The 13,567-nt window shown below is 46.2% G+C and overlaps 1 protein-coding gene across 4 annotated transcripts in view; it reads left to right on the top strand.

Moving 5' to 3' along the window:
• Nucleotides 1-13,567, top strand: part of TFDP2 (transcription factor Dp-2) — a 63,157-nt gene that overhangs the window by 23,055 nt on the left and 26,535 nt on the right. For all 4 annotated transcript variants that reach the window (XM_055723437.1, XM_055723439.1, XM_055723436.1 and 1 more), the window contains one exon: nucleotides 10,653-10,756. In XM_055723437.1, coding sequence (XP_055579412.1) covers nucleotides 10,653-10,756 — 104 coding nt within the window. The remainder of the gene's footprint in view (nucleotides 1-10,652; nucleotides 10,757-13,567) is intronic.

The following is a 13,567-nucleotide window of genomic DNA, read 5'->3' as shown; positions in this document are numbered from 1 at the left end:
AAAGCAAATCTTTTCCCACTGATTCCAAGCAGAGGGCATATCTGTGTTACCACTTGGTCACTTGTCCCATAAAGCCGCCTCACCTGCCCTCTGTGCGTGCACATGGATGCCCATGGCTTTGAGGGCTCCATCCTGGTTTAAAGAGTAGTCCCAGGGCTACCTGATCTGCTGAGTGTTGGAGCTGCAGGTATGAAGCCCTGTAACAACGTCAAGGTTTGCCTCAGATATTTCTTGCAAAATCATTTTAGCAGTCAAAGAAGCTGCTGTAAATCCAGTTGAGATGTGGTACCATCAGGTGAGCGCTCTTAATTCCACACACCTGAAATGAGTTAATTAGTTACGTTCTGCAGGGACAGGTAAAGGGACAGCCTGTCCTGGACATGCCTTTGAACGAAACACCAGAACTCCAAATGTGAAAGCAACTGCAGATTTAAAAAACCTGCTCTACCTGTGCGGTCGCGCCGAAGAAGGTGAAGTGTGCTGGGCTGGGGCAGAGGCGGGGCTGCCCACCCTGCCGGCCGCCCGGGGCGGGGGGCACGGCGGGGCGGGGGGCACGGCGGGGCGGGGGGCACGGCGGGGCGGGGGGCACGGCGGGGCGGGGGGCACGGCGGGGCGGGGGGCACGGCGGGGCGGGGGGCAGCCCCCCGCTGCAGCTGCTGCCCCGGCGGCCCAGCACCGCGCCCCCCCGGCCCGAGCAGGGGCCGCGCTGGCTGCTGCGGGCGCTGGGCTTCGCTTTGCCCCCTCGGGACAGGGGCGTTCCGGGCCCGAGACGCCGCCTGGGGAAGTGCATTTCCAACCCCTCCCGGCGGAATTGGGGAACGCCGCGGGAATGGCCGCGCCCGCGCGAGGGAGAGGGGCGGCCCGGGGGCTCCGCGGGGCGGGCTGGGCGCGCCATTGCTCCCGCCTGGTCGGGCCGCCATCGCCCGCGCGGCGGCAGAGGCGGCCCGGCCGGCCCCCGCGCTGCCCGTGCCCGCTCGCTGGCTTGCCGGCTGTAAACGCGACGCGGTGGCCCCTCGCGGCGGGCGGCGGTGTCCTCGCTCTGAAGAGGCGCTGCCGCGGGGGTCCCCGCCGCCTGAGGCCGGGAGGGGCGCGCAGAAGCCGAGCCGCGGCCTGCACTGGGCGTTGTTACGGGGAAGCGCGCTCCTGAGGTGCCGGGTGTGTGGCGCAGCAGAGGCGTGCGCTGCCCTCCGTGGAACCTCGACAGGCTGGAGAGAGACATTCATCGCGGCAGGGAACGGCCCCTGCACCAGCGCAGGCTGGGGCCGACCGGCTGGACGGCAGTTGTGTGGGAAGGGACCGGGGTGCTGGTGGGGAGCAAACCGATGGTGAGCCAGCGACGAGCCCTGGCCAGGGGGCAAGGCTAACTGTGTCCTGGCTGCGTGGGGAGGAGTGGGCCGCGATGGGATGCACCCTTGAGTGCTGAGAGAGCTGGTAGGCGTTATCGCTAGGCCACTCCATCATCTTTGGAAGGTCATGGAGGACAGGAGAGGTGCCTGGGGACTGGAGGAAAGCCAGTGTCACTCTAGTGTTCACAAAGGGCAGGAAAGAAGACCCAGAAAACTAGAGGCCGGTCAGTCTCACTTCCATCCCTGGGAAGGTGATGGAACAGCTCATTCTGGAGGTCATCTTGAAGCATGTAGAAGAAAAGAAGGTTATCGGGAGTAGTCAACATGGATTCACCAAGGGGAAACCACGCCTGCCCAGTCCAGTGGCCTTCTAGGATGGAATGACTGGCTGGGTAGATGAGGGGAGGGCAGTGGATGGTGCCTACCCTGACCTCTCAGCCAGGCTTTTGCCGCTGTCTCCTGTAACACCCTCCCAGGTGAGCGCAGGCGGTGTGGGTCAGGCGAGCGGGCAGCGAGGTGGGCTGAGAACGGGCGGGATGGCGGAGCTCAGAGGGCTGTGACCAGCGGCGCAGGGGCCAGCTGGAGGCCTGTAGCTCACGGTGTTCCCCAGGGTCAGTGCTGGGTCCAGCCCTGTGCAGCTCATCCATCAGCGGCCTGGGTGGAGGGGCAGGGGCACCCTCAGCCAGTCTGGGGGTGGTGCGGAACTGGGAGGAGTGGCTGGTGCACCGGGAGGCCGCGCTGCCATTCAGCCAGACCTGGGCAGGCCAGAGGGTTGGGCGGAGAGGAACCTGGTGAAGTTCAGCAAAGGCAAGTGTAGGGTCCTGCCCCTGGGGAGGAGCAGCCCCACGCACCAGCACTGGGGCTGACCTGCTGGGGGGCAGCTCTGCGGGGAAGGACCTGGGAGTGCTGGTGGGCAGCAAGGTGCCCCTGGGCCAGCAGCGTGCCCGTGTGGCCAAGGTGGCCAGTAGGACCCTGGGGTGCACTGGGAGGGCCGTGGCCAGCAGGTGGAGGGAGGTGATCCCCCCTCTGCTCTGCCCTGGTGAGGCACATCTGGAGTGCTGTGCCCAGTGCTGGGCTGCCCAGGTCAGGGGAGACAGGGAGCTACTGAAGAGGGTCTGGCAGAGGGCTACGAAGATGGTGAGGGGACTGGAGCATCTCCCGTGTGAGGAGAGGCTGAGAGAGCTGGGAATGTATAGCCTGGGGAAGACTGAGAGCGTATGTATCTACACATAATGATATATACATATATATCAATACGTATAAATATCTGAAAGACTAAATGTCAAGAGGATGGGGCCAGGCTCTTTTCAGTAGTGGCCAGTGATAAAACAAGGGGCAACAGGCACAAACTGCCACACAGGAAGTTCCTTCTGAATATGAGGAATAACTTCTTCGAGGGTGATGGAGCACTGGGACAGGCTGCCCAGAGAGGTTGTGGCGTCTCCTCTGGAGACAGTCAAAACCTACGTGGATGTGATGCTGTGCAGCCTACTGTAGCAGGAGGTTGGACTTGGATGATCTCTAGAGGTTCCTTCCAACCCTGACCATTCTGTGAGTGTTGATAGCAGGTCAAGGGAGATGACCCTTCCCTTCCATGAGCCCTGGTGAGGTCACTCCTGGAGTACTGGGTCCAGTTATGGGGCTCCCCAGTGAAAGGGAGATGCAGACATACTAGAGTCCAGCCAAGGGCCATTAATATCATGAAGGGACTGGAACATCCCTCATATGAGGAAAGGCTGAGAGAGCTGGGACTGTATGCTGGAGAAGAGAAGGCTCAGGGAGGAACTTGGCAGTGTACGTAAATACCTGAAGGGAGGGTACATAGAGGCTGGAGCCAGGGTCTGTTCAGTGGTGCCTAGTGACAGGACCAGACATGGGCACAAATGGAAACACAGGAGGTTTTCTCTGAACTTCAGGAAACGCTTTTTTTATTGTGAGGGTGACAGGCCACTGGCACAGGTTGCCCAGAGAGCGGGTCAAGTCTCCAGCCATGGAGATCCTCAGAAGCTGTCTGGACATGGTCCTGGGCAGGCTGCTCTGGCTGACCCTGCTTGAGCAGAGGTTTGGACAAGATGGCATCTGGAGGTCCCTCCCAACCATTCTGTGATTCTGTCTGCGGATTCTTGGAACTTCGCTTGTTAAGTACATGTTTTGCCAAGAGTGGTTTAGGTTGGGAAGGGGTGGTGTTGGATATGAGTTCATGTTTTTCATAAACTTCAGAAGTTGAGCATTGGTTAGAGTTACTACAGTTAAAATAAAACCAACGGCAAAATCGGTAGAAATTACCAGGGAGGCTTGGTTTTGGGGAAAAAAAAGTTCTTACCAGACTCTGAGCCGCAAAACTCCCAATGACAATTTATTTCTGAAAAAAAATGCCTCCTGCAACAAGGTAGTTTTGTTCAAAACTCACAGCTGCTGATAGGAATTAAGAGGTGATACATTTGATATAAAAGGAAGAAAGTCTAGGAAGGACTAACTTGCATTTGATAGGTTGCATTTTCAGTTATACAGTTTCCAAAGTCTTGTTTAGGCATGCTTCTAGCTTATTTTAAAAGTACTTTGCATACATGATCTGCAAGTAAGAGATATTCCCAAAAGTAAATCAGGTCAATTAAATACAGAGAGAAGTCACCTGGCAGCACAAGCTTAATTTTCAGTAGATAATGACCTGAAAATTCAAAGAACTCAGAATTTGTAAGTGCCTGTAAAAAAAAAAAAAAATTACAAAAGTTACTGAAACTATATTTTGTTCTCTTTCATGGGGAATATTCTTGCACATAAAAAATTAATATATTTCACAGGTTAACCATTCTGTTTGCCTCCTAAACAAGATAGTGTGTCTGTATCTCAGTGAAGACACTGGGTACTGATCCACCTTTGTCTATTAACAGTGAGTTGACAGTTACTAGTTAATCAGGTGTCGAAGAAGGAAGCAACAGTTACCAGTTGATTGACTATGGGTGACATACTTGATTCTCATCTTAAGATGTGTAATGTGGACTAACACAGTAGTTTTGGTGAATTTTACTGTCCTCGGTTAAAACTTTTTTGTTACTATATTCTTAAAACTATGAATTTTCGTGGTGGTCTCTCTATTGCTGTGGAGGGAAGTGGGAGTCCAGCTCTAGACCACCAGTCTTGCGACAGGCTCTGTGAGGGAGGCTCCCTTACTCAGACCAAATTGCAATCCAGATTGCTTTGGGTGGGAATCTTAACTTTTAATACAACTTCACAATGAACTTTGTTCCAATACATATTTTTTTTATGCAGCACCTAACTTATTACTAAGTCTTTATATGGCTGACGTTTCAGAAACTTTTCAATGCACAGGACTGCCATATGCCTACGTTACTGTAATGGAAGCAGTAAGGCAGGCGTCTGTCTCTATTTTTTCTTTCTTTTTTCTTCTAATTAACGTATTTACCATTTTCTGCCTTTCCTTGTGATATAATCTTTTGCTTGCTTTAACAGACATCTCTGGCAACAATGCCAGTTGAGTCAGATGTGGTCACCTCACAGCTGCTTTTAAACATTTTCCTTTTCTTTGTGCTAGTGTCGCTGCGTAGGTGTCTGAGCAGTTCAATGGACTCGGGAACAGATTCAGCCAAAACCCACCCGTTGTTCCCCCTTGCCAAAGGAAAAGAAGGCAAGTTCACCGCATAGCCATAGCCATGGCCATGGCTGTGCTCGCTTGCAGGCAGGAGTCAGCACTTGGGATGAGGTTTGCATAAACAAATGCTAGTGGCAGTGTGCTGAATATCTGACCAGGGGGTGGTGTGCCTGAAGAGCATTGGGAGTTCATTGTGTGCTTGAAGAGATCTGCTAAAATGACCAAGACAACAGAATGGCTTATCAGTGGGCCTGCGCTTGGTACTTTGAGATTCACGTAACTGCTCTAAAGTTGTCCCAAATGGACAGAAGTCTGAAAATATATTGGTCAGTGTAAGCCTGACGTACACTGAAACATAGTCTGCCCCATTTTGGTTTTCTTTTTTCCCACAGATCTCTTTGATTTCATGTATTTCTAGATATGTATGTGCTTCTACAGGCTATGGAAGTTTTAAAAGTTAGGTTTATAATATAGTAAGTTTGTGCAATTAAATGAAGTGTACCAAGAAAACATGCTTATACTAATAGCGTGTTAATAATTCAGTTTTTCTATATGCTTTTGTAATACTGTGTCCTGATCCTGAAGATCAATTTATGTTTTAGTGTAATAGAGGACCCTAAAGAAACTTCACACATGTTATTGCAAAATATCCTAATGGACTTCCAGTATTTCACAAATCTGAACTGGGTTTTTGTGCCGTTTCAGAGCTCTGAATATGAAATCCAAATCACCAACATTGCCCTGGTGTTTTGCCTAAAAATCCAAAGATGATTTGTTGTTGTTGTTGTTGATACATGCATTGTGTGTGACCCTAGTGCATTGGTCTGTGCTCCCCATCAGCTATGCTTTCCTTCAAACTGGCTGTGGTAGATTCTGTGGATTCTCTGGACGATGTTGTTTCTGATTATCTTTGCAACTAAGCTGCAGACTTAACAGATTTAGTTATACAGGGAAAAAATCGCTAAAACCTTTTTAGCTTCGTATTTGTATAGGAGTTCCACGTTTGTGTGAAGTTAAGCTATTTAGGATGCCACATAACGGTTTAAAGTTAGTCTTGTGAGATGGTTAGTTAGTGTGTGCCTGTGAGCATACATGTACATAAACATGAGTAACTGTTCTGTGACTGCTTGAAGCTGAAGATCATTTAAACTGAATTTTTGTTTATGTGTGCAAGTAAAACTATTTTGCAAACACTGGGAAGAGTAATAGTTATGTAATGATCATGTTTTTCTAAATATAAAAGAACAGCAACACTGGTTTTTTTCCATGAGAAACAAGAGTAGTGGTGACTGAAGGATGGAAAAATAGTTTATGTAGAAGTGCTTTTGTTCTAAGAGAAACGTCTATGCCCATTGGCAGATTTTTACTTTGAATTTGCATCGGTGACAAGCATGCCCGGTTTGTAGTGGTGTTATATTGCAGTTAAAGCCTCTCTATGAGAGTTTTAAGTGGATTTCTTTCCCATGTGCTCAATTTTCCATAGGTAAAATGGGAATAATGACGCTGACCTCCTTTGTGCTTTGAAAGTACTGCTGAGAAACAGTATGTAAGAATTTAGTATTATTATACAAATCATTCTAGTTTGATCCATCGTTGCTGACCTTTTTGATCCATGCAGTAGGGTTACCGTGACTAGGAGGCTGATGGGTCTTACTGTGTTCAGCTTACCGCTGTATGCACTGCTGTTTTCAGTGGAACATAAATCAGTGTAATCTTTTTTGTCCCCAAATGGTGGACATTATTAAGACTTGGCATTTATTTGGATTTTGATCATGTTTAAAATCTTTATAATTGCTATGTGATAAAGTGTATACGATTAGTTTGGTTATATTTCTGCTTCAAGTTGAATACAAAAATCGTTCAATATTTTTTTGTCTGATGAGTATTTTTAAATGATCTACATACTGTGACATGTACTTCCTCCTACTTTTTCTATGCTGTTCTATAAATAAGACTTGAAGAGATTGTTCCTGTTGATGCTTGCTGTTTTGTAATAGTACCTTGCCTTCAAAACTTTAGAAATCACCAGTTCTTCAGCAAACAAAGGTGCACTAATCTCAAAAATTTGGTGTAAGATACAGGTAGTCATCTTAGCAAGCAGGTGCCTGCTTTCTGAGCTGGTTGTACTTGGGTGGGCAATTTCCATTTCATAGTGATGTTTTTACTGTGCTGGGACAGGTCCTGGCCAGCTCCAGGTCTTCCAGTGGCAGCTGTATGCCAAAACCCTGGCCTGCTGCCTTGTGAGGGCTGCGGGCAGGGCAGGATGCTCTTGGAATTGGGATTTCTTTTTGTTTAGAGAAGAGTAGTGATGCTGGCGGTACTGACTGCAAAATCTGTCTCTTCAGGTTGGGTGCTGATGTGAACTTACTTGCAATGCAAATGCATTAGTTTTTTGGAGCAGTTAATTGAACCAACTATCGTGTTTGCTGTGAAGAGAGATGGGAAGGTGGTGTTTTCACCATTAAATATTTGGAGCAGTTGAGGTCACATGAGTGTCTGGACTATGACACTATTTTTGAAATAAAAAAAAAAAAAGAAGAGGAGGAAGGGAGTGTTCTATTCAGAAGTGAAAAAAACTTTGTTTACCATTTTTTCAGCTGTTGTTAAACACACAGAATGACCTCTTACTGTGAAAAATGTAGTTGCTTTTTCCTTCTGTCTGTGGTGGATGAGAGAGACCTCACTCATAAAAAGAAACTGGTCCCTTTCTATCCTATCTGTGTTTAAGAGTCTATGCATTTACACATTTATTACCCATAAAGAAATTCAAGAGAAAGGACAAGGGCAGAGAAACATCTCTTGGAAAACTTGATTAGCTCTTAAGATCATTTTGACACTGCTGCTGCCAAATGGGGGATTTGTGTAGGGATTAGAACACGAGGATCTTCCTTACTGACAGTAACTCTAACCAAAAAGACTTAAATATATGTCATATGTAGGTGACTTTTTTTTTACAACCGAGTCAAGTAATCTGAACAATTCTTGTATTTACTGAAGTTGTCCTAATGGTGACTGTATACATTTATCTAGGTAGTCTTGTAAATGAAGACATGGTGCAGCAGTAGCTCTTACTTAGTGTTTTTTCCAGGAATGCTAAAGTAAATCTGGTGGTTGTGTGTGGCTTTGGCCATGGGTAGTGTATTTTTAAGCTACAGTTTTCAAGAGTCTGCATGCGTGTGCAGGGGGAGGTACACACATGCATATGTTAAAAACTGTTGCCAGTGCACATCGATTACAGTGTGCGCAGCAGTTGCTGTGGGACGCGTACATTTGACTGTACACCAGCAGTGCTGCTTGTAAGGGCACAGTAAGTCTGACACGCGTCAGTCTTACATTGTGGAACATGATGTTACAGTGCCTCTTGCAGGCCAGGAAGTGTTGCTGGAGACGCTCTGTGGTGTAGCCCTACGGAAAGAGAACTGTAAACCAAATGCTGGCATTTCAGACTTCTACTGCACTTTGCCATGGGACTGTACATTGTCGACGCCAGAGAAGTAATTTATCTCTTTTTGCTGGTAAGAAAAAGGACAAGGAGAAATAGCATGAGAGCTGGTCTTGGAGAAAAAGGGGTCAAAAGTTTCAGCTGCAGCAGCAAAGAGGAAAATTTCTGCGGCAGTACTGGGAAGTGACAGGCATGTCACTGATGACCACAGCCTGCAGTGAGAGGGCAGGCTAGGTTTTCATGGAATATGCTAGCACAGTTTAGCAAATCCTGGGCAAAATCCTGTAGCAGAAGTAAAATTGACAAGTAACTGGCCCGTTCAGAGAACTATTTTGAGCTCAGAATGGGAACACAGTGTACGTAAACCATGAATTACTGTTGTCTTGTGCACTCTGGCTCTTACCTCACAGAAAGTGTTTTGTAACAGTAAGGATTTACTGTGGGGATGGGCCTGTGAGTGTGTGGGGTTTATAAGTGGTTTGTTGGGTGGTTTTTCTAGATTAGTTAGGTGACTGATGACTAGTCATTAGTGAATTACTCTACTGAATAGAGAAGCAAGATACTTTTGAAGATGTTCTCATGTACAGATTTGCCTTTTGTAAAATTAATAGTAAGTTGCTCCTGATGCCAAAGGAATTTACACAGAACATTAGAACATCCTTGTCTCAAATTGTAAATATTTCTCATATCTCTGTTCATTTTTTTATAAAGGTAAGACTTTGTGCATGTCTACATCTTTTTCTACTTCTGTGCTGTAGGTACAGAAGATCCTTTTTATCTCGAATGTGTTGCCTCTGCTTCATAATACAGAGAAGTTACACTGTTGAGTTTATAATTTTCCAGTTGCCTCATGGCAGATCAGAGGTATACTAAAATTAAGAAAAAAACCCCAAACCAGAAACATGGTTCAGGACCAAGCAAGAAGAGTGGGCAGTGGAGGAGAACAGGTTATATGAGAAAAGACCAGGGAACAGAGGTATCCGCAACGCCACTGAGTCACCCTGGGACCGTGTGGGCTGAGCTGAATGTTAGCCAGCTCCCATGGAAGGAGGGCAGGGCAGGGTAGCGGTGAGTGCTGGTGTCTGCACTGTTCTGAAGGAACCTGTCACCTCAGATGCCTTCAGTTTGTCTGCTAGTGCCAGAGAGCGTTAAGTAGCTTTTCAGGAGCCGATCTTTGTCCTTACAGCTCGTGACCCCAGCTAGACCCAAGCTGACTCTTGCTCACAAGGCAGTGGCAGCTCTTTCTTGTATTTCATTCTGCCTCCAGACCCACCGCTGTCATTGCCCATGTTGAGTAAGGCTGTGCATGAGAATGGGGGGAGGTGTTTGACCAAGTGCCAGCTCTCTTGCCTTGAGACTGTCATAGAGACAAGAGCTGCTGCTGCCAGTGTCCATAGATAAATGTGATCACTGCTTTGAGTGGCTTGTGCACAACAGTTCGAACACTCATGGGCTAATGCTAGTGCTGCATGACAGTTTTGATTAAGACATTAAGTCTGAATAATTGAGATTACAAGATACGATTTAGAATAAAGGAGGAACAGCAGTATGTGCAAGGCTCTCAGCACAGAGCTGTGTTCCTCTGTGTGAAGCCCGGATGAGTTAGACCTGTAGGCAGTCCAGGATCACAAAGATGATAAATATCTTGGGATAAGAACACACCGGGTTAGAGATGGCATGGTTGGCTTTATCTTGACGTCCAGCTGCCTGCACTGTTACTTCAGGTAAGTTGTAAAGGTGTTATTTACTCCATCTGCACAGTGATGGCCTGTGATAGGCTTACTTCACTGATGTGTATAGAATACTGCAGATGAATATACTTTGTAGAATATATTCAGATGAGGAATGGCTATGAAGATATATGGATACGTATTTTGTATGTGTGCTTATGATGATAAATAGGATTTGTATGCTGCCTTCTTTCTAGAAGTATACTCACTAACTTTTAATGCTGAGGTAACGCAGGCTGTGTGCTCTTTGTCTTACGCAAGAAGAAACTGTTTCTGGACATAAAATACTAGCACATAATTTTAAAGGTAAGGTGGTGAAGGGGTAGTTTTGTGAGGTGTCCTTGTGACATCTGCTAAAAGGTTTGGAGGCTGTTATGTGAGGGTGTGTTTGTAGTATATGAGGCAAAAAAGCTAACCTGATTCCAAAATGTTAAAATTATGTGAAAATTTACTGAAATGTTGTTCATAGGTTAGTAAAGAAGTAATCTAAAACTTTATAAATGTCTTTTTATCTCTCATTTTAGGTAATATTTCAATAATCACATTACCAGTTTCCAGCACCAACTCCCCAACCAAGATTTTGCCAAAAACCTTAGGACCAATCAATGTGAATGTTGGACCCCAAATGGTAAGTTTTGCAACTCCAGCAATGCTAACTTGTGTAACTGGCTGGGTGACTTCCTGTTGCTGTAATACAGAAAAGTGAAAAACAAAGATGTGAACAGTACTAGGAACTTGCTGCTTCCTGCCTCAGCTGTGAAGGCTGCTGAAATGCCCCACCTGGATGGAAAGGGGATGGTGTGTGTACAGCAGGCTTGGCGTGCCAGAACTGCCACTCTTAACGACCATCTTGTATGTGACCTTAGGGGATACCCATCTTCCTGGCTTTGAATGGAAACAGCTTTACCAGCTGATATTTTAACTATTACTCAAAAAGTGTATTAAGAAAGAAAATTCATTAAGGATGTTATCGATACTCTTTGAATAATTTGAGTCGTTCTCACCAGTACATCTCCAGCATTGCCGAACAGTAAATGTCTCAGATGTGTGGCTAGAGAAGTAAGTCGTTGAAACTATGCTTCTTTAAAAAAAAAATGCTTCCTGTCAGTGATAACTGTATGTGAGCGTATATTGCTGTTCCAGGGATTTCGATCTGGTTTTGAGAAAAATTCTCAGTTTTCTGGTGGCCAAACTAAATGCAAAGCTGTGAACTGTTTCTAGTGATGTGATGCCTACTTGCCAAGCACTTAGGCTGAGTTTGAGAACCTTGTGATGTGTTTCATAAATAGTTGTGCTGGGTCTTTTTCACATCAGCAGTTACTACCGTTCTTCAGTGGCTTTTATCCCAGTTGGGCCGGTAGGCACAAGCGTTGCAGCCAGGCCCCCCGAGCTGCACTCCCCACTGTCGAGCTCTTGGTCTGAAGTATTAGCTGTGGGCTGCCCACGGGGGAATGGTCCTCCTCAGTGCACCGGTGCTGATGCAGGTGTGGCTAGAGCATGTGCCCTGTAGCATTTCACTGGAATAGTTCTACTACAAAAGATGTATTTTTAGTGCAATAAATAATAGCCAAGAACAGGGGAAAGCAGTAAGCAGTCAGGTAATGCAGTTCCTATTCTTACAAGTGACTTCTCAAGGCCCTGCTTTTGGTTTAAATGAACTCTAGTCATGGTTTAGGTTCTACAGCACGTAGAAGTTACAAAAGCTTACAGGGTGGTGTGAGACACTTTTTTGGGGGGTCTTCATTTTTAAATTATTTAATTATTTTTAATTATTTTATTTGGCTGCTTTGCAAGGACAGGTCTATATTCAGAAAACATTTTCTTATTAAACAGCCATTAAAACAGGCCTCCTAAGACATCCAGTGTATGGCTGTGTTGTGTGCCAGACTGTATAAAAGAGAGTGTTCCCAAGTTGGTGACGGTGGGAATGTTAGCGTTTGGCATCTCACCTGCGTTAGCAAGATCCTGCTGCTGTGAGGGGGTGTTGGCTTTATCTAACCCCTGTCCCCCGTGGCTGCTCCAGGCCCTTCCAGCCGGCACACAGCCCTGGGACCACTGGAGCGGGCTGTTGGCTGAATGGTGACCATGGGTCTGCATGCCTTGGGGTGCAGCTGTGCAGACAGTGCAGTTAGGTTGCGGGCTGGATTCTTGCGTACTGGTGTTTGTTATGGCTTCTTTAGATTCAGTTCATAGGTGTAAATTTAATGGCATAAGTATTATTGATGTTACGTGGATTTAACACGTTCATTTAACAAGGCGCTCTATTTGCTAAAGTAGGATGATACTTTCTTCTTCTGTTTTATGCTATGCAGTGAATTTATGTGATTGCTTCAGGCAGACTGGAAAAATGTTTGCTGCTTAGATGGAATTAGTCCTCTGAAAATACACTGTCATACTTTTGGTGAAAGCAACAGTACATTTGAAACCGACACAGAGATAACAGTGCTTTGTACACTCCTGACATCTGTGCATTGTATCCAAGAACTTTCAGCTTTAAAGACAGGCTGTAGGTGGTGGGGGGTTGTGCTTGTGCAGCTACTGCCTGGAAATGCCCCTCAAACTGGGAGAGCTGCCTGCTGCTGGCCCGTGGCAGGGCGGGACGCACACAAAGGGATTTTGCCACCTCGGTTTAGTACAGCGGTTGTCAAAAGCAGGTTAGGAGGAGATTGGGCGTAACCCACTCTTTATGACGTGTTTGGTCTGTGGTTTACAAGACGTCAGTAGAGCAGTGTGGAACGTCGGAGAGGGTGAAACACGTCTCCTATGCAAAAGAGTTAAAATCTTGTCTCTCTGGCACATGTCTGCCGTGTGCTGGCAGAACCATATGCTTACTGTGAATAGACGTTATTTATAGTGTTGCAAGAAATTGTTAAAAAAAGTTACTGGGTGGGATCGATGTTTAATTGAAATGCTGCATTACTGATTCTGACTTACATACTGGTGTTACACCGGTGCTGAACTTAAGCAAGCTTTTAAAAATTGATCGTTCTATCACAAAACGTTTCTGACTGTAATCTGAGGTAGTAGGAAGGTGATAAAAGTTGGTCCCTTTCCTGTGTCTGCATGCAGCCTGTAAAGCAGCCAGCTGGGGATCTTTTGTTCTCCAGTACCAACCAGTAGTTGTTTAACTTGTTCCTGAGTTTTGGTTTCCCTAAATTTCTGTTTTCACATGTGTCTGTCAAGCTATCCACTTAAAAAACCAAGTAAGATAAATTTATTTCTGTAAGACAAAACATACATATATGTAATCATAATGTGGTGTCAGGAGGGAGGTGAAGTAGTGCTCAGTGAGCTAAGGAAATGGGAAATTCTTCAGATACCCATTTTTTTTCAACTTGTTCAAATAACATTGATGGATACCAAAGTGTCTGCCATATACTTTCATGTTGCATAAGCTAAGTCATAAAGGAAACTACAAAGTTCAGTACAGCTGGTTCTC

This window comes from Falco cherrug, chromosome 11 (assembly GCF_023634085.1).
Source record: "Falco cherrug isolate bFalChe1 chromosome 11, bFalChe1.pri, whole genome shotgun sequence".
Classification (NCBI taxonomy): domain Eukaryota; kingdom Metazoa; phylum Chordata; class Aves; order Falconiformes; family Falconidae; genus Falco; species Falco cherrug.
This window is presented reverse-complemented; position numbering and strand designations above follow the sequence as displayed.